Below are 26,698 nucleotides of genomic sequence, written 5' to 3'. Positions count from 1 at the left end.
TGGACTGAAAGGCATTATGTTGCAACTTTTCTAAAGTTGACCCCACAGTTTTAACTCTAAGACGAATCTAGAAAAAAGAGCAATTGTATATTGTAAGATGTGTTTTCTTTTGTTCATCACTTCCAAATAACTTCATTCTTATTGTCATGTAAGCAAAAGGAATCAAGCCAAACAGAAATGAAAAGACCGGGTATGTAGATGTGTATACACACACACACACACACACACACACACGTATCTAGTGTGTTATACACTATTTCAGGAAGTTGTATAAAAACATGAGAAAAAAAGGTGAAAAATAAACAGGAAGAGCTATAGACTACAATGAGGGTAACCACGTATACAAAGGTAGGCAAATTTCTAAGCTGAGCTATTTGATTCATTCAGAATCACATTATTGTCAGAAAAACACACTATAATTCCTCTGGTAATACCCCTAGGAGACAGATCTCCAAGTGTGGAAAAGTTGAATATTTTCATCCCTTCTTATCAGTGTAAGCAAAAAAGAATTTCATATTTTCTTTAAACAAAACCCAACTGCTCCTACAGTCACTACCACTAAGGATTTCTAAAGTATATAACATTTGATACTGGGATTTCTGCCACAATTTCATTAGAAAGTACAAAGGATTTCTGCACTAACCACTTATACTCCCCAACTATAAAGAAAAATGAAAATTTTATGACAGACTTATATTTCTGAAAATGTGTTCCTTGGGATACTAATGGCCTAAGACAATGAATGGGGTGGTAGGATAAAGGTTCTGGGGCGCCTGGGTGGCTCAGTCAGTTAAGCGGCTGCCTTCGGCTCAGGTCATGATCCCAGGCTCCTGGGATCTGGGATCCAGCCCCACATCAGGCTCTCTGCCCAGCGGGGAACCTGCTTCTCCCTCTCCCTCTCTCTCTGCCTGACGCGCCCCATGCTTGTGCTCTCTCTTTCTGTCAAATAAATAAATAAAAAATCTTTAAAAAGAAAGGGTTCTGTGGTCAAAAGAGTTGAAGTTTGGGAAACGCTGCATTCTAGATCTCACTCTTAGAGATTCACAACACTATTAACATAACAGGTTCTGAGAAGTCCTGCAGTGAGCACAGCTGTTTAAATTTGCTTAACTAGTGTTCCCCAAATTTATTTGGCCATAGAATCCTTTTTTTCCAAGCAATAACCAAGGAACCAGGTTCCTCATAACAACTTATTTTAGGAAATGTGTCATAAATTGCCTTTGATTAGCTATTAAAAGAGTAATTTCATATGTACCTGTCCCAAAAAGGTAGTCACTGGCAGAATTTGCTAAAGTCCCAAAATGAGTCCATGGTATTTCATGTCAGGAAAAAAAATCTAACTTGCTTAGACTAGCCTTTACACTATCTTTAGGAAGTTCAAGTCATTTCCAGAATATGTGTTTTGACCCCTTTACTGCTTGTATGTTCTTAATCAAATCCAAACACTCAATTCTAATGCCTGTGCAAATATAAAAAATGAAGGTGACCCTCCAAGCCTTTGCTTTTCTTTCCAGGCTTCACTGTAAGCTAAGAAAACCCTGTAGCTGTGAGCTGCACCTTCAAATATAAGAATACTAAACTCAGTTACCAGCATTTTATTAACTGGTACCACGAGCCGCATTTATGCAATCTTAAAATAAAATAATGAGTATTTGCAATGTTTTTTTTTTTTTAAAGATTTTATTTATTTGAGAGAGAGAGAATGAGAGAGAGCACACGAGAGGGGGGAGGGTCAGAGGGAGAAGCAGACTCCCTGCGGAGCAAGGAGCCCGATGCGGGACTCGATCCAGGGACTCCAGGATCATGACCTGAGCCGAAGGCAGTGGCTTAACCAACTGAGCCACCCAGGCGCCTGAGTATTTGCAATGTTAATCCGGAAGCAAAGTAGTGACTGAATATTATTTCATTCCCTTAACACCTCCCTAACATCCCTATTAAGTATATAGAACAAAATCCTGTAATTACTACTTTATCTATTGGAGGTTAAGCAACGTGCCCCAATTACCAATAGTCAGCAGGGACCAATTTCTTGTTGGACTGATACTTGTGCATATTACAACTATAGAAACTATCAGATAATCACCCTGAAATATGAACAAAAACAGGAAATTCCTTTACTAATAACTTATTATTTAAGGAATTTTCTTCTTTTGAAATAATTTTGGAACATAATTTGCTAGAAATCTAAACTTGAACCAAAAACAAAAAATCAGATGGCATGCTCGATAGCTTTTTGTGAGTTCGGAAATTAAAAACAAAGTCTTAACAACTGCAATGAGGCATTCATTACTTTGTCCTTGTGTTAGAGGAAACAAAATAAGTAAGCTACAGTTAATTCTGGGTAAAGTGTGAATGTGAATGATTACACTGCCAGGCTGTGGCATCCCTTTCTTCCGAGGTTCTCCCCTTCACTGCAAAAGTACATAAAAGTGTAGCAACACGTGTAAGATGACATAGACATCAACAATTCTTAAAAAGCCTAACAGAGAAGACACAGTGTTATTAGGGAAATAATACATTTTGGGAAGCCATTGACATTTGGGCACTGATTTCCAAGTTACACAAAATAAGCTGGCCTTTGAAGGAAGACACTTTAAAACATCTATGGCAGAATACATATAACCACAATATTTTATATTATGATAATATGCAGCAATAACATTTTACCAGACATAAGGCAAATGGCTGAAGAGAAGGAAAAATCTGATGTGAAAGGAATCAAGAATGTTAACAATTTAGTAAAGGCAAAGGAGTTAAAGTAGCAGATTCAAGTTTCATAAGTTGTTTTTTTTTTTAATGTAGAAGCAGAGGTAACAAAAATTGGTCTTCACCTGGTAAGTGTGTACTCCCTGAGTCCTGAATGCAAGTTCATGGCAGAAAAAGTACCTATGCATCCACGCAATCTTTTGTCTCGACCGATCTTCCACGTTACAAACAGTGGGCTGTAACGGAAGATAAAAATAGGGTCAATCAATTCAACTCAAGCAAGTTATTTATTGAATATTTATTATATGCAGGGTTAGATGCCTGAGATATAAAGACCACATGACAGGCCCCCAAGGGGCTGGGTCTAGCCGAACGGACTGCATTTAACAACAATTATAGCTGGAATGATTGAGTGTATCCTGTATGTGAGGCAGCATGATAAATGTTTTTAAATTACCTATATTAATCCTCATCAACCATTCTAAGAGGCTGAGTAATGCTATTACCAACATTCCTATTTTACAGATGAGGTAGTCCCACAGTTAATACATAATGAAATCGGAACATCAACCTGGACAAAGCCTTAACCAGCATGGCTGACTGCTCGAGTCCTCATTTAAACCTCAAGTTACTGATTGATTCATTAAGTCTACTTTAGAAAAACCAAACAACAACAACAACAAAAAAACCAACCCCAAATTTCAACAAATACTGAATATCTCAGGGCAAAGTATTGTGAAAGGTTATGGGAAATACAAGGTTGCCTAAAACATCGTCACAGCTCTCTAGGAGCCAGTACAGAAGGCAGGCATTTTCACAACTAACTCACACAGGCAAAAGAAAATGAGTGCTATAAACTATGTCCGAAATGCCATGAATGAAGCTACAGGGATAGAAGAAAATTTCATCGAGGCTGATTCTCTTCAGCTTGGCCTAGAAAACTGAGTAGGGTTTAGAGAGGTAAAGGGCAAGAGCAAACATTAACAAAATAAGACTCTGAAAACAGAAAAATTATTTTAATTTTTAGATAAAAGTATGGCCAACAAATACAATCTCTCAAGCATTAAATACGATGGCATCAAGAAAGTTGTGTAGTTTTAAATGAAGTTTAATATAGTAGATTTTTGGATCTGGCAGGAAACCAGTGACAGCCCCAATTAATGGCTGAATCTAGAAACAATTCTAGTTAGAAGCAACTTTATATGTAAGTTTATATGAAATAAATTAATTTACACATTTTAGCACATTGTGTAAAAAAGATAAATACCCTACAGTTGGGGGTGGTTCATGTTAATGTGAGTATTCACAGTATTATGGGTATGAAATAGTATATTTCTGCTTTCTAAAAATTTAAATTTTAGGGGGACATACCATATGTCATGTATTTCTAATAATATGTTGTTGAGTTGGAGAACACATTCTGCATTTAAAGTACTCTCTAGTCAGTCATTAGCAGTTGGGTGAAAAGATCCTGTTCAAGTACTTCAATCACCCATCTCAAACATTTAAATAATGCCGAGTTCTGACAGGCAGCCACAATGGCAGACAGGTCCCGAAATAACGTATACAAACCAGGAGCAGTGCTAAGAATTACCTTCTTCCAAGAACCAAATTCTCAGGGGCATTGAAAAAAATGACCATAAGGCCAAATGATTGTCGATGTTAGTATTCAAGTGTTGGATGACCTACATCAAAAGTACGAAGATAAAAAGCAAAAGAAAAATTCCAGGTTTTCTGCTTTCAATGTCACATGCACCTAAACACCTTATAACTTGAGACAAGATACTGATGCTCCACTTAGAGCATTTCTCTAATAGCTTTTGACTAAGAATTATCAGGAAGACAAGAATTAGACACATAACTCATACGAATACTACTATCTAAAATCCTCACACTATCTTTATTTTTTTAAGAGTTTTTTTATTCATTTGACAGAGAAAGCGCGCACACAAGCAGGGGCAATGGCAGGCAGGGGGAGAAGCAGTTTTCCAGCTGAGCAGGGAGCCCGACGCGGCACTCGATCCCAGGACCCTGAGATCATGGCCTGAGTAGAAGGCAGACGTTTAACAGACTAAGCCACCCGCACTCTACACACTATATTTAACGATGAATTTCACCTCTTTATTTTTCACTTTGTAATTTGGTAGAGTCAACGTCAGCAACCATTATGTGGACAGGAAGATACCAATCTTCTCCCATAACGACACCTATACAAATCATGTCTCCATAACACGTCCCTTGGCAGATTCAGAACAAAGTGAATCACACTGTAACATATATACTAACATGTCTTTAAAATACCACATGATGGCTTCTCCATGTAACAGAACGAAGTTGTGTATTCTCTTCCTCAATGACTTGAGTGAGAAACCTACAAGTGTGAGTGAATTTGTTTCCCATCAAAAACCCTAGAGATGAAAGTCATTTAAAAGTGCTTTGCCTTCAATTATCTTCTTTATCCCACTAAAATATATATGCACATCATTCTTACCATAATCCTATCTATTCAACCAAACATTCAAAACGTGTAGGGTAAACAGAAAATGAATACAAATTAACCACTATATTAGGGAATATGTTGGAGGGCATTCTAAACACATAGTAGGGAAAATTATATACAGTTTCTTATAATGCTATGCTATCACTGATGAAGGGATGATGAATTCAAGGGGTAGGGTGCTAGAGGATAAACTGCAATTTGCCAGGTAGCCTGGGAGAAAAGGTACTCCATAATAAGCAAGGGCTTAGAGATGTAACAGAAAGTAGTGTGATAACCTTGATAACTTGCTGTGGTCTCTTGCAGATTTAACATTCTATGAATTTTAGGCACTGTTGAATATTTGTCCTCAAGAGCCCTCAAAACAGGTAAAGCAGATGCAGAGTTGTCTGCACTCTCCCTGTTCCTTACCTGCCCCAGGCAACACCCACTTTGGGGGTTGGTGTGGCGGGGAAATATCTGTGGCAAAGATGGGAGAGATTGCTACTTGACAACCCCACTGTGTTTAGGACAGATGCCTGAAGATGGAAGAAATCAGACATTTAGGAGACAGAATACAACTCTGCCTTCACAATCTGGGGCTCTAATTTCTCATTTACAAATGCTCATCCAGTGTACTTTACAAAGAACACGTATGTGTTCAAACAAAACACAGACTCATAGATACAGAGAACAAACGATGGTTGCTAGAGGGGAGGGGGGTGAAGGGGGGTGAACCAAGTCGCTGAAGGGGATTAGGAGGTACAAGGCTATGCTATGTACAGTGCAGGGAATGTGGTCAATAATATTGTAACAACTTTGTATGATGACAGATGGTAACTAGACTTAATTGTCATAATGTATATAAATACTGAATTACTATGTTGTATACCTGAAACTAATACAATATTTTTATATGTTGGTTATTTTTCAACAAAATAATTTAAAATTGGGGCACCTGGGTGGCTCAGTCGTTAAGCATCTGACTTCGGCTCAGGTCATGATCCCAGGGTCCTGGGATCGAGCCCTGCATGGGGCTCCCTGCTCCGCGGGAAGCCTGCTTCTGCCTCTCCCACTCCCCCTGCTTGTGTTCCCTCTCTCGCTGTGTCTCTCTGTCAAATAAATAAATAAAATCTCTAAAAAAAATAATTTAAAATTTTTTAAAAGAACATGTATATGGAATTTTAAAAAACAAAATACCTACAAGCAACATTTCATGGGGGAAAGAATTTGGGAATGAAGCATTTTAAAGTACACTAAAACAGAATAAACATCACTGAGCACAAGAGATTGTATCTTGTGTGTGATAACTACTTTGTACAGGGCAATGACTATGGGAACATTCAATACGTATTACCTAAAAATAGCAACAAAAATTTTTCTTTCCCCAATGCACAGAGGGAAGAAATAGGCAATTTTATTCTTAAATGTATTATTAAAACATGTATGAGTTCCCGAAAGGATGTATGACATCAACGTAATCAGAGATCGATCAAAGTAGAAAAAGGGATTCGAGCCTGTTGAGAGGAGCTGCTTAGTGACAAGGAACTAAGGAAAACAGTTCATAGTAAGACAAAGATTGAAGGTTTTTGGAAAATACTTTTACCATATGGTTTGAAGCCACCTACATATGCTGAAAAAAAATACTACAAGCTAGAAAGGGGCTCAAAATGAAATGAAATATTAATGGAAATGTTATTTGAGAGTAACCAGGCATAGCTTTTTAAGGAATTTTCCTACTTGTGAACATTTTGTACCACTATGTTCTGAGAAACCTTTGGAGGCAAGTAAACTCTCTCCATTTTTCCAAGTCTGTAGACAGGAACAGGAAGTAACCACCTAATCTAGGTGAATCTTCTCTGCCAACTGGCAGCCAATACCATCAGGTCAATAGTACTAGCTCTCAGGGAAAGGTAGTTGTGTGGGATTAGCAAAAGTACAGAAAAGCAATGTAAATCTGAACAGGATATACCCCAGTCCAAGTTGCAGTGCCACTTCCTATGTCCCTCTTTTGAGATTATTGATACAGACCAGAACAGATTAGACATATATTTGTGGGAGAGGCGTACAATATTTTACCATAAACCCTATCTCCCCTCCATACCGTGGCAGAAACAGGTTAAAAAAAAATAGCCTTAGACATTTGCAAGCCCCCACTCTGGCAATTTGCTCTTCTCTAGAATGAGATCTGTAGGGGGTGACATTAACAAGATGATATCCATCCCTACCAATATAATGCTAATTACTATAAATGGGTGTTCAACAAGGCTATTAATATTATACATAGATATGGGAAAAGAGAAGCTACCTAGCATGGTTCTTTTCCTTTGCCATCAAATCATGATTGCTTCTCAACTATGCTCAGGTCCTTCTGTTACTTAGCTCAGTGATCCAACTAAATTACTCATAACATCCAACTCAATACCATAATTCCCCAGGATCTAGGAGCTCAGGGAAAAACAGAAATGGTGGAGTCTTCCTTCCACTGCCAGGTTAAAACACTTTGCTTCCTGTTTCAACACAAAGAAGTTACCTACCTCATTTACAGATCACATAAACTACAGATTCAATTTGTAAAAAATGTACTCAATGCAGTTAAATCCTGTATTAGTCTACTTGGGCTGCCATAACAAAATACCACAGTCCAGGTGGCTTAAACAACAGAAATGTATTTTCTCACGGTTCTGGAGACTGGAAAGCACAAGATCAAGGGTCCAGCAGGGTTCTGTTTCTGGTGAGAGCTCTTTCTGGCTTGTAGGTGACTGTTAGGTACTCACTTGGCCTTTTCTCCGAGCGTTCAGAAAGAGAGAGAATGAGCGTGCATGCACACAAACTCTAGCGGCTCTTCTTACAAAAACACAAATCCTTTTGGATCAGGGACCCACCCTTATGGCCTCAAGTAACCTTAATTATCTCGTTACAGGCCCTATCTCCAAATACCATCACGGTGGAGGTTAAGGTTTCAACATATTCATTTTGTGGGGCCACAATTCAGTCCATAGCAAACCCCTAATGAGAGTTTTAGCACATCGTTCACGGTTTATATAATCGTCTAAGATTGTTAGATGAAGCACATTTTAAGAGATTATTTCCTCTTCATTTTACAGGTGAAAAACCAAAGTGATCCAGTGAAACTAAGTGCAGTCACCTCACTGGTATGTGTGTGTGTGTGTGTGTGTGTGTGTCTGTGTGTGTGTGTCTTATAAATCAAGTGTAATAACCACCAACAGATGATTGGGAAGGTTGAATGGGGTATGTGTGTGTGTGTGTGTGTGTGTGTCTTATAAATCAAGTGTAATAACCACCAACATATAACCAGCCAAATCACAAGCATACTTTAAGGGATTAGCTTGATTCTGTCAAACTGTGAACTGAAAGAACCATTTCTTCCTCTTAGCAAGACCAAATCAATGATTTTCAGTAAACTTAAAAAAATTTCGGTCTTACACTTGATACATTAGGATAGCCTGTCTTATTTTATTTCTTAGAGCCCAAATTAGATGAGAAAAGCCTGCCTGCATTGGAAAAAAAAAATATTATATTTACACATATTTTCGAGTCTTAGTTTAGACTGCAGCGAGTATTAAATTTAATATATGGTAGCATCTTAAGGATGAAGCTCATAAAATAAGCTTCAAATGACAAATTGCTATAGATTTCCACAATGAAATAATTTATATTTGGAATTCCTGTTCTGAAACAATTTGTTCAAAGAGCTTTAAGGGTTGGGAGTCAGCCTTTACTATGAAAAGAATTAATTATTTTAATATAAAACAGACCAGGCAAAACAAGACCTTCTACTGAAGGTTTAAGTATTCCAAACTCAATATAAGCACAGCTGAAAGAGTCAGGAGAACTAGATTCAGAGGTTTCAGAATGCTTTGATTGATACGATCAACTTTTATTTTTTTTTTTATGCCCTTAAAAACTGTTATGGAACTGTGTTTGGTACCAAATGTTTTGTTCCATTGGACAATTCATATGCTGGATGGATACGGAATACTTAACACTTCAAACAATGAAAACAACTAAAGGTTTTTGTTTTGTTTTTCACTTGTATCTTACCTCCCCACTAATGATCGATCTTCTCCACCATCTTGTCTTATCCTCAGAACCCACTCCATGACCAGAAATAGAGTAGACAGGAAATAAATAGGCTGAATGACTTAAACATTAATATAAAGAGCTGTAAAGTTATCTAGCTTCTTCATTCTAGATTTCCATCTTGCTTCCTATTCCAAGGAGATCCAATGTAATGAGCCAGGTTCGTAAGACCTTCAATAAATCTGTGATGTAGTTGTTTATGAAGTTTTCTGGGTTTAGAAAGGTAACCGCTTTGATTTTAAGGTCCTTGAATTGGATTACTTGCTCCTTTGAGAGAAAGGAGCTGGACAGACGGCTTTGTAGCAGGAATTCCCCCAAGCCCTTTGCATTTTAGGGGTTAGAAGGAAAGGCAGGATCTAGGGACAAAGCACTCAACTGAGACCATATTTTTATCAGGGCTGCTTATGTTGCCTTTGCCCTCCCCCACTTCCTCCCTTCTTTTACCTTCCAGAAAACAGTTCGACCTCTTAAAAACCTCTATTTTGAAGTGCCCAAGAGGTTGGAGTTTTTTTCTTTTTCTTTAACATGGAATTGACATCCTCACCTCCAAAGTGCTTTTTGAAAATCAACTTTCTTTCTACTTCCCACTAAAGTATAGCTTACATACTATAAAAGCACCCATTTTAAATGTAAAATTCAATGAATTTTGACAAACATATACATACACATAACCTAAAGTGCAATCAAGTTATAGAACATTTCCATCACCCCAAAAAGCTCCCTTGTGCCCCTTGCTAATAAATTCCCTCTCCACACTACTGGACCCTGGCAAACACGAACCTGCTTTCAGTCCCTATAGTTTTTTGCCTTTTCCAGAATTTCATATAAATGGAATCATCCAGTATGCAGTCTTTCGTGACTAGCTTCTTTCACTTAGAGTAATGCTTTTGATATTCATTCATGTGTTTAGTCCTTTCTATTGTTGAGTGGTATTCCACTGAATGGATATACCAGTTTTGTTTCTTTACTCACCCACTGATGGATATTTGGGTTGCTTACAGTTTGGGGCTATTATATATAAAGCTTCTATGATAATATTTACTTTCAAGGTTTTATGGGAACGTAAGTTTTCATTCCTCTTAGGTAACTACCTACAAAGAGAATTGCTGAGCTATGAGTAGGTATACGTTTACCTTTATAAGAAACTGACAAACTATGTTCCAAATGGCCATACCAATTTCCAGTGGCTATACCAACTACACTCCTACCAGCATTGTATGAGTGTGCTAGTTGCTCCACATCCTCACCAACACTTGGTATTTTTTTTTTTAATTTAAGTTAATGTGTAGGGATATCTCATTATGGTTTTAATTTGTAGTTCTCTGATAACTAAGGATATTGAGCGACTCTTCAAGTGCTTAATATTTATGCACAAATTTTCTTTTGGGAAGTGCTTGTTCAACTCATTTACTCATTTTTAAATTGGATTGTTGGTCTTCTTTTTACAGGAGTTGTAGGTTTTTAGAAAGTATGTTCTAGATACCAAGCTTTATCACAAATGTACATTGCAAATATATTTTCCTAGTCTGTGGCTTGCCTTTTAATTTTCTTACTGTTATCTTTTGAAGAGCACACATTTTTAATTTTGATGAAGTTCAATTTTATGAATTTTTGTTTTCTGGTTCATGTTTCGTGTTGGATAGAGGAATCTTATCCAAAGGTCATGGAGATTTTCTCCTATTCTCTTCTAGAAGTTTTGTAATTTTAACTTTTACATTTAGGTTTATGATCCATTATGAGTTACTCTTTGTGTATACTGTGAGGTTCATTTTTTAAATCTGTTAATATTTGGTGGTGGATTTTTGTGTGTATGAACATAAGGAATATTGATCTGTGGTTTTTTCTTCTTGTAGTATCTTTGTCAGTTTTCGATATCATGGTGATGCCAACTTCATAGAATGATTTGGGAAGAATTCTATCCTCTTCTATTTTCTCCAAGTTTGATTTGTTCCTTAAATATTTGGTAGAATTCACACTGAAGTCATTGGAGCTTAGAGTTTAATTATGGGATGATTTTTAATTACAAATTCAATTTCTTTAATAGATAAAAGGCTATTCAGATTTTCTAGTTCTTTTTGAGTCAATTTTGGTGATTTGTGTCCTTCAAGGAATTCTTCCATTTCATCTAAGTGTAGAATTTATCGGCATAGACTTATTCACAATATTCCTTTGTCCTTTTCATGTCTGCAGGATCTATAGTGATGTCTATTCTTCCCTTTCTGATTTTAGTAATTTGTGTTAATTTCTGTTTCTTTTTTATCTGTATCGGTCTAGCTATAGGTTTATCAATTTTATTGATCTTTTCAAAGAGCTGGCTATTGGTTTCATTGATTTTTCTCTGTTTTTAGTTTTCTCTTTTATTGATTTCTACTCTTAACAATATTTTCTTCCTCTTGTGGTTGAACTTGCTCTTCATTTTCTTGCTTCTTAAGGTGGACTGTTAGATTATCAATTTTAGATCTTCTTTATTTTAAAGCTATAAATTTCCCACTAAGCACTGTGTAAGCTACATCCTACAAATTTTAATATGTTGTGTTTTCATTATCATTCAGTTGAAATTTTTGTTTAAATAGGCTCCACATCCAGCATGGAGCCCAATGCAGGGCTTGAACTCACAACCCTAAGATCAAGATCTGAGCTGAGATCAAGAGTCAGATGTTTAACCTACTGAGCCATCCAGGCACCCCAGCTCAAAATATTTTCTAATTTCTTTTCTAATTTCTTCTTTGACCCGTGGTTTATTTAGGGTGTACTGTGTCATTTCCTAATATTTGAGAATTTCCCAGATATCTTTTGTTATTGATTTTTCATTTAATTCTATTTTGGTTAGAAAATATACTTTGTATTATTTCGATTCTTCTGAATATACTGAGGCTTGTTTTATGGCCCAGAATGTGGTCTATTTTAGCGAATTTGAAAACATATTCTGGTAATGTTAGGTCCAGTGTTTCATAAATGTCAATTAGGTACTGTTGGTCAGGTATAATAGTGTTGGTCAGGTTTTCTATCTCCTCACTGATTTTTTTTTTTTTTTTTGGTCTACTTATTCTATCAATTACTGAGTTAAGAGTGTTGAAATATCCAACTCTAATTGTAGATTTGTCTATTTATCCTTTCAGCTATATCTGGTTTTTTTCTCTTCATGTTTTTTGAGGCTTTGTTAGGAGCACACACATTTAGTATTGCTGTGTTCTTGATGAACTGACCACTTTACCATTATGAAATGTCCCTCCTTATCCCTGGTAATACTGTTTGTCCTGAAGTCTAATTTGTCTCATATTGACATAGTCACTCCAGCTTTCTTATGATTAGTGTTTGCATGACATATCTTTTTCCATCTGTTTAATTTTAACCTATCTGTGTCCTTATTCTTAAAGTGATTTCTTATACACAGTATACAGTTGGGTCTTGCATTTTTATGTAGCCTCTTAACTGTAGTATTTAGGCTACTTATATTTAATATAACTTTGATATGGTTGTGTTTAAGTCTACCATCTTTATATTTTGTATTTGTTTTTACATTTCCCATCTTTTCCTTGCTCTTCTTTTTTGGTCTTTTTCTGGATTAAATGAGTATAGTTTAGTATTCATTTTTATTACTATTATTAGCTTGTTAGTTATGCCTTTCTTGGTGGTTATTCCAGGTTGTATATGATGTATCTCTAGCTTATTACAATCTACCTTCAAGTAATATTACATCACTATACATATAACATAAGGACCTTAGCAGCATACTTCCATTTCATTCCTTCCATCCCTTGGGGCTATTGTCATATCTTTTAGATCTATATACCTTACAAATTCCGTAAGAGATTATTAATTTTGCTCTAAACAATCACTTAACTTTAAAAAAAAATTTAAATGAGGAAATAAGTCTTGTATATCTACCCCACACTTACCACACTTATCTGGCTCTCTTCATTACTCTGTAGAGATCCAAATTTCCATCTGGAATCATTTTCCTGCAGCCTGAAGAACTTCCCCTTAATATTTGTTGCAGTTCAGGTCTGCTGGTGACAACTCTCAGTTTTTGTTTTTCTGAAAAAAATATATTTCACCTTCATTTCTTTTTGCTTTAATTTTGTAAAGATACTTTCATTGGAGATAGGCTTTGAGGTTGATAGTACTTTTTTTCTTTCAGCACTTTAAAAATGTCATTCCATTGTCTTCTTGCTTGCGTTGTTTCTGATGAGATGTATATAATTTCTTATCTTTGCTCTTCTGTATATTTTTTTCCTCTTAGCTTCTTTTCAAATGCTCCCTCTACCACTGGTTTTCAGCAATTTGATTATAATAGCCTTACTGTGGTTTCCTTTGTGGTTATCCCACTTAAGAGTTCATTGAGCCTCTTGGATCTATGGGTGTATAGTTTTCATCATAATTGAAAAATTTTAGCCATTATTTCTTCAACTATTTTTTATGACTATCCCTCTCTCTCCTTTCCTTCTGGGAATCCAATTACATGTATACAAGTCTGCTTGATAATGTCCCACAGTTCACTGAAGCTCTTTCTTTTCTTCACTTTTTTCCATTCTCCATTTTAGATTGGATAATTTCTATTGTTAGATCTTCAAACTCATTGATCTTTTCTTCTGGAGTCTAATCTAATCTGCTATTAGTTTCATCCGACTTTCTCATTTCATATACTATACTTTTCAACTGTAGAAGTTCTATTTGGTTCTTGATAGGTCTTCAATTTCTTTCCTCATTATATTCATGCTTTTCTTTCAAATGTTCAACACAGTTTCATAGTTGTTTTAAATTCCTTGTCTGCTAATTCTATAACCATCAATTCTGGTTCTGTTTCTATTGACTGACTTCCTCCTGATTATGGGTCACATTTCAGTGCTTCTTGGACTATCTAGTGGTTTTTTGGATATCAGACATTATAACCATTATATTTTTGAATGCTTGGATTTTACTGTCTTCCTTCAAAGGGTGAAGTTTGTTTTGTCATGCATCTAAATTATTTGTGGATAATTATTTTTCAAAGCTTGGCTTGAAGTTTTGTTAGTTTGGGTTCAGAGCAGCCTTTACTTTAGGGCTAACAGTAGCCCTATTACTAAGATATGACCCTTTTGGGGTTCTATTCAATACTCTGGGTGTTCAACAAGGTCTCTCATCTCTTGCTGTGGCAACTCAAATGTCTTTTAGTCCTGTATGAGCTCCAGTAAATATTCAATTTATAGCTTCTGAGCAATTGTTTTTTGCCCAGCCACATGGTGTTTCTTCAACCCATGTGCAGATTTGTATTCAGCCAAAGATAAAGGGGACATTTTTGCAGATTTCTGGAACTATTGCTGAGTGGCTCCCCACCCCCAGTACTCTGCTCTACAAATTCTTGCCACCTAGACTTCCCTGAGTTCCTACCTCTGTCTCACCAATTCAACAAAACTGCAGGCTCTGCTTGGGTTCCCTCTTAAAATGCTATGGTCCAGAAATTGCCCACAGGAAACAAGCCAGAGTGACTGTAGGGCTCACTTCATTTGTTCCCTTTTTCTTAGGGATCACGGTCCTGGGCTACCTCTTGCCCAACGTCTGAAAACAGTTAAGATCTTTTGCCCAGTTCCTAGCTGTTTACAAGGTATGTGAGGCAGAAGGGAACAAGTCTTATCCCAGTTAAAACTTCTTGGACTGAAGTGGAAGTCCCAAAGCCTTTTAAAACTGAGTCACTTTAAGGGTCAAACTCCGTGGTAGGTTTCACATATTATATGTGGGAAAAGCCTACCACAAATAGAAGACCACAGTGAACAGGAAAATGGATCGGGAAGCAGAAAGTAAAAGGGACAGATCTCTTCAGCTCTGACAGGTGGTGAACTCAGAAGAATATGAAGTGACTCAACCAATTTCAGGGGCAATGCACTGCTCAGAATCAGAAGGTTAGAGATGTCAATCTTAAAAAATATCAACTCAAGAACTCTAAAATCCAAAGTAATGAAATAAAAAAAAAAAATTCAAAGCAGTCAGGTTGAAACTGAACTTGACAAAAGTGTCAGTTAACAGTCACACTGGTATTTCCTTCTTTAAGTCGATGCCAAAAATAGCCCACTCCTCTTATTCTCCTTCCATACAAGTTAAAATGAAAAAAAAAAAAAAGTAACTGCAGTTTGAACAACCTTATTTACAACAGCTAAAAAATCTTGAGGAAGTTATTCATTATCATGAATGATGTCTGACATACATATGTATGTGTGTGTGTTTTGTTACTGCTACTTCTATAGGGCTATTTTTTCAGCTATGACGATGTAAACAATCTTATGGCACAGCTACTTACCTCACTGCTATACTAGATAACACTGAGTTTATCAGTCTTAATGGTACAAATCTTGCGATCACAATGCCATGTCTACAGAAGGGCAGTTGCTTAAGAACAAGCCCCATATTAAGGAAACCAAATATGCAAAGTATTTTTTATGATGGAGCAAACAGAGAAACAATATGATATGTGCCATTACATTATCCTATCAAAAATTATTTTTAAAAATTTCCCGCCAACAGGGGCACCTGGGTGGCTCAGTCGGTTAAGTGTCTGCCTTCAGCTCAGGTCCTGATCCCGGGGTCCTGGGATTGAGGGATTGAGCCCCACTGCATCGCGCTCCCTGCTTGCTGGGGAGTCTGCTTCTTCCTCTCCCTCTGCACCCGCCCCCCCACACTCGTGCTCTCTCTCTGGCGCTCTCTCTCAAATAAATAAATTAAATCTTTACCAAAAAATTAAAAATTTCCCATTAACACATCAGGCAACATCATGATAGTTCAATGTTCAGAAAGCAAGCACAGAACAACAGAAATCTCCCCAGAAAATTAGGACAGCAGGAGCAAGTCAGTGCAGAGCCTCTGAGAAAAAAGCAAAATCCATGAATGACACTGGCTGAGAAACTGAGGTAAGAAGGTAGTGAAATGAGGATAATTGCTTACCTTCTTGCTTTACACTTCTCTTTAGGTAGTCCTATATAGCTGCCTACTTCAAAGCCTGTAACTTTGTAAACAAATGAAACAGAAGCGAAACAAAGGGACCAAACTCCCTGGGAAGATAAGAAAGAACACAGCAGCCCTACCAACAAGCGCCAGTACAACAACTTCCTCTGTATATTTAAATACTCTGGTTTAAAAAGCCTCCAGCTGAACCGCTAAGTACATGGAAGAGTACGGATTAGCCAAAGGCGTTGTACCGGGTCTGAAAATGATGGGTGACCTACTCAGCTTCATCACGTCAATACAAGAAAGAAAGATCTGCCACCTGAGCTATTGAAAGTGCTCATTTCTGAAAGCTAATTTTTTCCCCTCAAGCCTACCTCGTCCTCTCCTTTAAAGCCAGCAAAAATACCCCAAGCCTTTGCTTTGCAGATAAATACCACAGACAAAAAAAGTATCTTATTTTATACTTGAGCTGTCTCTACTTCCAGATCCGAAATGCACCTATGGGACTCCACACTCAATCCAATCCAGTGTTTCTATAGAGCTGTAGAACCAAAGACCAGGGAAAATGTCATTTCTCACGGGGCTTACCTCTCCCACCCCTTCTTGACATTAAATGCTAACCAAATTTCCAGTTAAAGATGCAGATCTCAGGACTGTATGTGTCTCCACTGAATATTGCTAGACTGATGAAAAATCTTGTTATTTGAAGAGTCCTTCAGTGACCAGCTTACTGCTTTCGAACTTGCCCTGAGTCTTTCCTCATTCTCCCAATGTAAATGTACCATAGAAGCACCACTTCTTCAAAGAAATGAAACTGAGCTCTGGCAGCATTATTGTAATTAGCTATAAGGAACAGTTAATCAGTTAAAGCCAAGTTGTTTTCTATAGGAACACATTTCTCATTCTGTAGTGTACAAGAGCAAAATTGCCAAATGACTGTTTTACTTATAATAAAATCGTTCTCATATGGACTACAAAATTACATGTGTCTAGCCCAGTGCATGATTCCCTAAGAGGCAGTTCTCTTTGCACTCCAAATCTGAGAAGATCAATACTGAACTGAATTAGAGACGTTTGGATTATAAAGTTTACAATAAAACAAATGTAGTTTTATTTCTTTAGGGTACACTCATACTTACCTGCCCTTCTTCTCTACTGAGGTGGTACTTTAATAAATAAGGTAAATAATTCAACAGATGAGAATAACTGTTAATGAATACCTCAACTATCTGTATGTAAACGAAGTTCTTTTACACCTAGAAGAAAGCCAACCCTAATTCCAACCAGTCCACATGAATGACCATCAATTTCAAATATGGAAAAGGAAAATATGATTGGAAGACAAATCAACAATGCTTCTATTGCTGAAAATATGGGAGCTTTTAAAAATAATTTCAAAGCAAAACAGGAAAATTCTGACTACCTAAGACAGATTTAAATTTTTAAATTACAACCGTATAAAGGAATAAAAGTCAGATAAAAAGGAGCATTCCACAAACGATCATGACAGTATGTATACATTCATATATATATGCACACACACATGACTAAAAATAGCTAACTTTTACCAAACACTTCCTATGTGGCAGGCCTTTCTCAAGGGTTTACAGGTAATAACTCTTTTAAATCCCTACTACAACCTGATGAAGTAGATACCATTAATACTCTCCATTTTACAGATAAATTGGGGATCCAAGGGGGCAATTAACTTGCCAGTGGTTACATAGCTACTAAGTGGTGGGGTCAGGATTTGGAACTAGGCGTCGTGGTATGGCCCCAGCGCCACCTGTTTATCACAGTCTATGAATGTGTGTGTGTTGTTTGATACAAACCACCTAAAAAATAGTATCCCAATGGGGAACTGAATTATTGGCTTTAAAGACTAACACCTGGAAATTAGAACAAGCATAAATAAAATTGTTGACACTGTGCATATCATAAAAATTAAAATAAACAGAAAGTTTTAAAAACATAAAAACACTAGAAACAAGAACTGCTGTAAAGATGAAAATCTGCAGAAAATTATGTCATAATAATATAAATGGACTGGGTTTTAATAAAAAGCATCCCATTGAAAGAAAGGATCAAAACACTTATATAACATCTTTTATTTACTATAAATGTAATGCATGTTCACTGTAAAAACATTTTGGAAAACACAGAAAAGCAGAAAGGAGAAAATAAAAATCACACATAATCTCACAAGCAAAGAGAATGAAAATTTACATTTCCTGACAGTCGTTTTCTGCGGAAATATGTTCACATAGTTAACATCATACTGTATGTTTCCGTATAGTTTTTCAACTGAATTGCATAAACATTTTCTTACATGGTTAAGATTCTTCAAAAATATTTTAATGGCTCCATGACATTTCATCATACAAGTGTACCATAATTTAGGTAATCACTTCCTTCTTGTTAAAACTGTGAGGCACATCTCTGTGCACTAAAGTTTATCCAGATCTCAGATTTATTTTCTAAGAATAAAGTTTTTTTAGAAACATAATTACCAGATGAAAGTATATGAACATTTTTTAAAGCTCTTGATGCGTTTTACCAAATTGCTTTCCAGAAAGACAGTGCCACTTAAAAACAAAAAAAGGACTTCACTGAGTTAAAACTTCAAGAATATTTATTTACAACCAGCATTTATGAATCATTTTAATTGGTGGCAGCTGCTTTAAATGTTCTCATTGTTAAACCAGTAAAACACCACAATGGAAACAGACTGTCTTAATTTAAGGTCAAACGGCAGTTATAGTTTAAAAATTAAACTCAAGTATATTTGCCTCATGGTAAGAATGGCTTCCTTCCAACTTGCAGACTCCCTGTTCTTCAAAACTTTTAAAACACTTATGTCCAAAAAAAAAAATTATTCTATGGTCTTATGCCATAAAACAAGCAGCATCTGAAGAGGGTGCTTTTTTATACTGTGTTGTCTTAAACAGAGTAAAGTTGATAGATATTTAAAAATCCATCTATCTTCATTGTTCCTCGTGTAACACACTATAAGGCAAGAGATTACATTTAAAAAGTAAAAGATAAACACAACTCAAAGTATTTAAGAAGGGCACATGATGTGATGAGCACTGGGTGTTAATATGCAACTAATGAATCATTGACCATTACATTAAAAACTAATGATGTACTATACGTTGGCTAATTGAATTTAAATAAAACAAAGAGAAAAGTACATTAAAAAAAAAACATGGATCTTCATTAAAAAAAAAAAAAGTATGTATTGGGAGATTGTTTCTCCAAAGGTGTTCTATACCTAACAGCCTTCCTCTACAATCTGTCTTTAAGCACTTGGCCATGTCCTTATATTCCAACTCTATTAGGGTTACTCACAACCATACAAAAAAAACACGGTCTTAGTCCTAAGAATGAAAAGTAGAAACTGCTAAGGTGTGTCAGAGGCAATGTTCCTTTCTGAGGCCATCTTCCTAAGAACTGACTTTTTCAGAGCATCTACCAGGGGTCACTGGTAACTATCACAATCTCATGGTTTGAGCAAAAATTTTAAAGCGCTTTATTTTTCTTCACAGTGCATATCTCTACCTGTTTGTTTACTGTCTCCTTACTAGATTGTAAGCTCCGAGAGGACAGCTTGTCTTTTGCACGGCTGTATCCCTAGCCCCTGGCACATAGTAAGGGCTAAATACATGTTTGTTGAATGAATGAAATCATTTAAATAATTTAAAATGAATAATTTAATCTAATGAGGATCACACTAATAGGGACTGTTGTTGCAGGTCTAGGCCCAACAAATACTGTTTTTAAATGTATATTGGGCATCTGACTGTGGCACACAGAATTTTTATCAAAGGCATGGGGCACTTGGGTCGCTTGTTTAGTCGGTTGAGCGATCGACTCTTGGTTTCGGCTCAGGGCGTGATCTCAGGGTCCTGAGATTGAGCCCTGCGACGGGCTCCACGATCAGTGGGGAGTCTGCTTGAGATTCTCTCTCCCTCTCCCACAGCCCTTCCCCGCCCCCACTCTCTTTTTCTCGCTCAATAAATAAAAATCTTTAACAAAATAATTTATATCAAAGGTATAAACAGCTTTCTCGGGCCTCCAGGCAGAGTTTAAAACTCATACTTTATAGAGATATCTCTTAGGGAGATAAATGTCTCAGGGATAAAATCAGGGGGAAACCTAAGAGATGTTTTGTTTTGTTCCCTGATTTTAAAGATTTATTTATTTTAGAGGGAGAGAGTGGGGGGGTTGCAGAGGGAAAGAGAGAATCCCAAGCAGACTCCCTGCTGGGCACAGAGCCTGCAGGGCTCCATCTCATGACCCTGAGATCATGACCTGAGCCAAAACCAAGAGTTGGACATTCAACCAACTCAGCCACCCAGGCACCCCAGAGATGTTTTTTTCTTAGAATTCTAGTGCTTGGATACTTCATATACCAGAACCTCAGAGTTCAAATCAATGTGGTATAATAGGATAAGAGTACTGGAATAGGGTGGGAAGAGGACAGAAACAGGCTCAAGGCTCTACTCCAACATTCATTAGTCTAAAGACCGTGAAAGAGTCCTCTAATTCCCTTCAGCTTCAGACATGGATGTGCAAGATGGGGATGAGTGCACTGTCTGCTCGATGGACTGCCACAGGAATCCAAGGATACTAGGCATTTGAAAGGTCCTGAAACCACCAAGTATTTATAATGCTGTATCAATAAAGGTAAAATTATTGTTAACATTTTTGGCCAATGAGACCTCTATTAAACAACCCCTCAATAATCGTTAAATTCTTTCCTGGGATACCTCGAGAAGGAGGGATACTTGAGTATTATAATTTAGTGTTATAATTCGTTATAGTAAGTATTACAATTTCACAGGTGGCTCTTGAATGGATTCTCTATCTGGGGAAATGTAAGATTCTGGTGCTAACAGGTGCACCGCACCATGAGAGACTGTGCCTTGCTCAACTGAGTGCTTCAGGACTTGAAGAACATTAAGGAGGAAAGTGAGAGTCAACATTCAATGAGAGCATACTATGAGTCAAATATGATCAGGTGCTTTCACATGCATTTTACTCTTCACAACAACACAACTTTCAAAAGGCATTTACAGATGAGAAAACAGGCTGAGAGGTCGGTTGACTTCAGCCTAGGACACTGCTAGAATGGGGCAGACGTGACATTATCACCCAGAGCTATCTGACTCCAAAGCCACAGAAAAGGTTTATCATCTTCAGATAAAAGTGAGCTTCTGTGCCGTTTCCTTTCTTGTTATTTCAATCATTCTTGTGGTTGATGCATGGGCTAACAAAAACATGCTGGTCCACTCTATACCATCAGGAACAAGAGAAGCAGTAAGAAAGTTCTGAATACACAGGGAAAGGGTAATTCTCGATCTGGGGAAAAGCAGTTAAATCTGGCCCCCAGGTGCAGGTGGGTAGAAGAGCCATCAGAGTCCATTAAGCATGCACTGGATGACTGTTTAAAAGATTTAACTCGGGGGGCACCTGGGTGGCTCAGTCATTAAGCGTCTGCCTTCGGCTCAGGTCATGATCCCAGGGTCCTGGGATCGAGCCCCGCATCGGGCTCCCTGCTCGGTGGGAAGCCTGCTTCTCCCTCTCCCACTCCCCCTGCTTGTGTTCCCTCTCTCGCTGTCTCTCTCTCTCTATTGAATAAATAAATAAAATCTTTAAAAAAAAAAAAAAAAGATTTAACTCGGGATATCCTCAGCAACGACAAAAATCAATTTCCAGTATTCCCCATATGATAAACAACCTCGGGTTCAGGGATTTATAGAGAGGTGACTAAGGAAGTCTGTTATCCCCAAGAAGTATACCTAGGCCAAAAGAAATGCTCTGTCTGACAAGACCCAGAGAAATACCTGGTAAGAGTCTCTTTATTTCTATAGGAACAGAATACCACAGGAAATGTTTAATCAGAACAGAGCAAAACTGGACATCAAGGAAATGGTTCTGGAGGTGGAACGTTCTAAGCAGAAGCTAGTCAAATCATGGCAGGGCATATCCAGAGCAAATACAAACAAACAAACAAAACCAGTAAATCATCAAATTTCAGGGCTAAAAATCTAGGGCAAGAGATAAGGAGAATTCGGAGCATAGTTACCTTCAAATACCTAGAATTTTTCCAGGTTTGGTCAACACAACTAGAAGCACGGTTTGGTTTTGTGTTGCTCTGATAGCCTTTTGGAAAGTTGAAAGCGTCCTCTTAGACCACAAGAATCTGGGAGTTCTCTTTAAGGAAACCCAACATCAGGGTAGCTAGGGAGTTGTGTGGATTCCTATACTGCCACTCCTTTCCGAGCAAATCTGCCAACTGGCAAATAAGGCAGAATCTTAAAATGTCACTAATAGTTAAAAGGTGAAGGCAGTGACCATGAATGGTAGGTTCACAGGCACAATCCTTGGTATATATTCTTCCCAAGCCATCGGATACCAAGGAATGTGACCTAGGTGAAGCCAGAAGACAAAATTAGCCTACCCTTCAAATTCCTCTGACCCCTGTATCTTTACTGGGGGGGGAGGGGGCGGGTAGGGAGTGGGGACACAGTCATACAGCAAGTATGGAATCAAGCTTGACCAAGGCCACAGAAAGTGCCCAAGGAATGCACTGCCCAGAGGTCAGTCTGAAATTCATGGAGTTCTCCCAAGGTTGCTGTCACCAGTGCCAGCGACAGAGGCTGGAGCTGATGAAACCAATGCTGAAAGTCGTAAGGAGCTCTTGACATCCTCTAAGTCAGACTAAATACCACTTTCTCAAAAAGACTTTCTCTCAACCTATCTAAAGCAGAGGATAGCAACTCTGTTGTTCTCTGTGTTGATCCCTGTTTACTTAGCCCAAATAAAATTAGTTTAGTCTGTTTCCCCCACTAGACTATAAGCCTAATGAGACCAAAGACACCATCTGCCATGATTGTCATTATATCCCCCGTGCTAGTAATGTGCCTAGAACACAGTAAGTGCTGAATAATAATTTAATAAAAAGTAGTCTATGACAGTGATTCTCAAAGTGTGTTCCCTGGACCTCCAGCACTGAGGTCACCTGGGAACCCAACCCACCTGAGATTCGAATTCTCAGGCCCCACCCAGGACTCACTGAATCAGAAACTCCGGCAGTGGGGCCAGCAATCTACATTTTAACAAGCCGTTCAGGTGACTTTTATGCATGCTCAAGTTGGAGGACCACTGGTATAAAACAAGATGTATAAAAATGCAACTATCGGGGCGCCTGGGTGGCTCAGTCGTTAAGCGCCTGCCTTCGGCTCAGGTCATGATCCCAGGGTCCTGGGATCGAGCCCCACATCAGGCTCCCCGCTCGGTGGGAAGCCTGCCTCTCCCCCCTCCACTCCCCCTGCCTGTGCTCCTCTCTCACTGTGTCTCTCTCTGTCAAATAAATAAATAAAATCTTAAAAAAAATAAAAAATAAAAAATAAAAAATAAAATAAAAATAAAAATGCAACTATCAAGAGTACAGAAATGTACATTTCCTGGTAGCGGGAAGTATAAAGGTAAAGGTTCTTTTCTAGTATGGGGTTGGAATGCTTAGCCAGGTCATCCACAATTCTGAGGCCGGTATGCACACAACTAATATTTTATCTGGGATATGGCAAGGATTTCCAAATAGTGGCTACTAAGTAGAAATCTTGGACAACTTACTTAACCTCTCCAAGCATGTTTCCTTATCTGTGAGGAGGGACTAATACCATCCTCACAGGTTAATAAGGATTAAATGAGATTTTTAAAAAAATTTACCCAAGTTCTAGTGCACAGTAAACAATAAATGGGGGTGGTGCTGCTTCTTACTGAATGTTTTGGAGGCCTGTGAAGATGAGTATCTCACAGGTGCAGTCTTCCACCTCCAAGAAGGCCCTGGAAAGAAATAAAAGTGTGCTATTTTTCAAAAGGGTAGCACCCAAATGCTGGGATATAAGTAGCTTAGTGAAAGTGTAAGCATACACCATTTGCTGGATTTCAGAGCCAAAAGACACCAGAGATAAGTTAACGCCTGAAGGGTTAAAGTAAGGGGAGGAAACAAGCCGGGAACACAAAGAGCAACTGCTAAGCAGCGGGTGAGAATTACTGGCAGTGAAAATGGCCGAGCTGAAAGAGCAAGGTTATGCCGTGATGGACTCTTCTCATCTGGCAAGAAGGAAGTCCTTCTGTGTGTGGTATCTGCGTTTTCCGCACCAAAAATTGGTAGTCTTATGAATCTGAGTATACTTATGGACACAATGGGCCAAACAAATCAGGGCTGCCCTGGGAAATCCAGAATATATAGTTACTGTCTGGAAATGGTCTATTTTTATAAGAACCCAACACCAGTATGGCTAAAGAACTGCACAGAATTTCACAATACCCTCATACAGTCTCTGGTTATGACTCACCCTGAATGATGAAGGCTGTATGGGCACATGACTCTGAAAAACTTAGAGCGTGTGTGAGAAGTTACTTAGGGTCATCTTTTCTTTCTTCCCATTCCACCAGATCCTTTTGTTTTATAAAGTCATTGGCCAAAATCTGGAGACCTTAGTAAAAGATCATCAGGTTTATCTCAAGTATCCTAGATTAGCCACTACTAAATTTTAATACCAGCTCAAGGGTTCTTTTGGACGATTTCATTGCCTTTGATGATGGTGAGGAGGAATACAAGGTCTTTCAACACTGAATCATGTTCAGGAGTTAGCAGTTTCTTGAGATCCAAATGGATAGCTTCGCAGACTTTTATAACCACTGGTTATAAAAATACGGCTGGTTAGAAAAGTTAATGGCCTTACTGCCAGTGATTCTGTCCATTATGAGACCTGCTGCCATCAAGTCAGTCACAGGTAGGCGAGTTTGAACAATTTACCTTCTTGTGAAAGTAGCGGGTTAAAGAAAGATAAAAGAATTCTATTAGAATTTAAGAGTAGATTGTCAAAAGAGGTGGATGGAGTATAAACCACCTCTTGCTGTTCTATCAGTTTTCCTTCCAGGAATGCTTTTCCCAAATAGAAATCAAAATGCAGAGACACACTGACTGTGCAGGCACCTAATGAGACTGAGGCATTGTTTAATCAGAGGATCTTCCATTTAAGGAAGATGGCTACGCCTCCAGACCTAGTTGAGTTAGAACTTTCAAATCATTCCGGTTTCCTCTCCAACCCTGGAAAGAAGAGGTCATCTTGCTGTTGGGAGTTGGAGAGAACACAACCCACCATCGGGCCTCAGTCAGAGTGACCGCAATTAGCATGACTTGATCTAATTGCAATCTGGAGCTGTTTACACCTCCTTAGATAACCAAGGGCTCCCTGGTTTCCTGAGTATCATCATTCTGAGGAAGAAATTAGCATGTATACTGCTGCTCAGAATTCCTCACCTCAACCATTTCTTGTAGCTCAATGTTCCAAGTTACTAGTCTACTTGACACTGTGTAGTACCGGTTAGAGCTGGGCATACTATGCCCTTGGAGGACTGAGTCTGTTATCTGGAGGCAAGTCAGAACTAGGTGTTGGCGGCATACAGTTGTCTGGACTAAGAGAGACTACAGAGAAAGCTAAGAGATTTTCCTTGCCCCACTCTTTGTCAGTAGAATGTGGGGGCCACCCCACAGGGATAAACAAGATAAGAAGCCAAACTACAGTTGATAGGGTCAATTTAGTACAACAAACCATTGTGAAGCACCTTTTCCACTATCTGCTAGGTCCTAGGGCTCAGAAATGAAAAAGACCAACCCTACTTGTCAGGAGCTTATAGTCTGGTAGGTGGAGGAGAAAAGTATGTAAATAGAATTTAATATAAAGCAAAATAGCTATGAATGAGAAGTGATGGGGCAGAGAAGAAGGCCACTTAATGTGGGAATTCAGGGAGCCAAGAAAGGAGAGGACCATGACTGGGGAAAGTAAATACTTTAGCTCAAGATCTGTGGCTCGGAGCCACCAGATAGTATATATATCAAAGGTAGAGTAAAGGGAAGAGGGGAGGCTAGAAAGCTCCTGGTCAGAGCCGAAGGCACACCATTGCTTTTGGACTTCTTTAGGTGACTAAGGCTCTGACAGGGTGGAGACTTCTCTCAGCACAATGGCCACTCGCACGTATACCCTTACCAGTGATCTGATTTGGTAGAGAAATGGGAAAGAGCGGGTGTAAAACACTCAGCAGGGTACACGCCACATAAGTTCCGAGCAAACATCACTGTTCTTCATTTCTCCTCACAAGCTCTACCAGAATTGCAGGAGTCAGATGGTGCACTCTCAGGAGTTGAGAAAAAACTGCGATCTCTGAAGTATAGCTGGAGGCAAAACAACAGACCTTACTCTGCAGGACCTCAACAGCGTATGGCTGATGGACCTCTCCAAAATCCATTGGGTAATGGTATAGCCCTTCTCTCTGGATGAAGAGGGTGAGCCTAACATGAACCTCTACAGCGCCACCCACATTATTTGGTAAAACGCCAAACTATACCATTTCTTTCCTGTACCACTATTTGTACCTACCCTTCATCTCAAACCTAACTTCACAGCTAATCCTTAT

The 26,698-nt window shown here is 38.2% G+C and overlaps 1 protein-coding gene across 2 annotated transcripts in view; it reads right to left on the bottom strand.

Moving 5' to 3' along the window:
* AMMECR1 (AMMECR nuclear protein 1) overlaps nucleotides 1-26,698 on the bottom strand; it is a 111,758-nt gene that overhangs the window by 57,904 nt on the left and 27,156 nt on the right. Inside the window, exon 2 of one of the 2 annotated variants that reach the window (XM_081808413.1) lies at nucleotides 2,832-2,942. The exons of the other annotated variant lie outside the window; for it this stretch is intronic. Within the exon in view, the coding sequence (XP_081664539.1) occupies nucleotides 2,832-2,942 (111 nt within the window). The remainder of the gene's footprint in view (nucleotides 1-2,831; nucleotides 2,943-26,698) is intronic. 2 annotated transcript variants of the gene reach the window in all.

This window comes from Leptonychotes weddellii, chromosome X (assembly GCF_054177405.1).
Source record: "Leptonychotes weddellii isolate Sample4059 chromosome X, ASM5417740v2, whole genome shotgun sequence".
Classification (NCBI taxonomy): domain Eukaryota; kingdom Metazoa; phylum Chordata; class Mammalia; order Carnivora; family Phocidae; genus Leptonychotes; species Leptonychotes weddellii.
The sequence above is the reverse complement of the archived record's forward strand: the minus strand, read 5'-3'. Positions and strand labels throughout refer to the sequence as shown.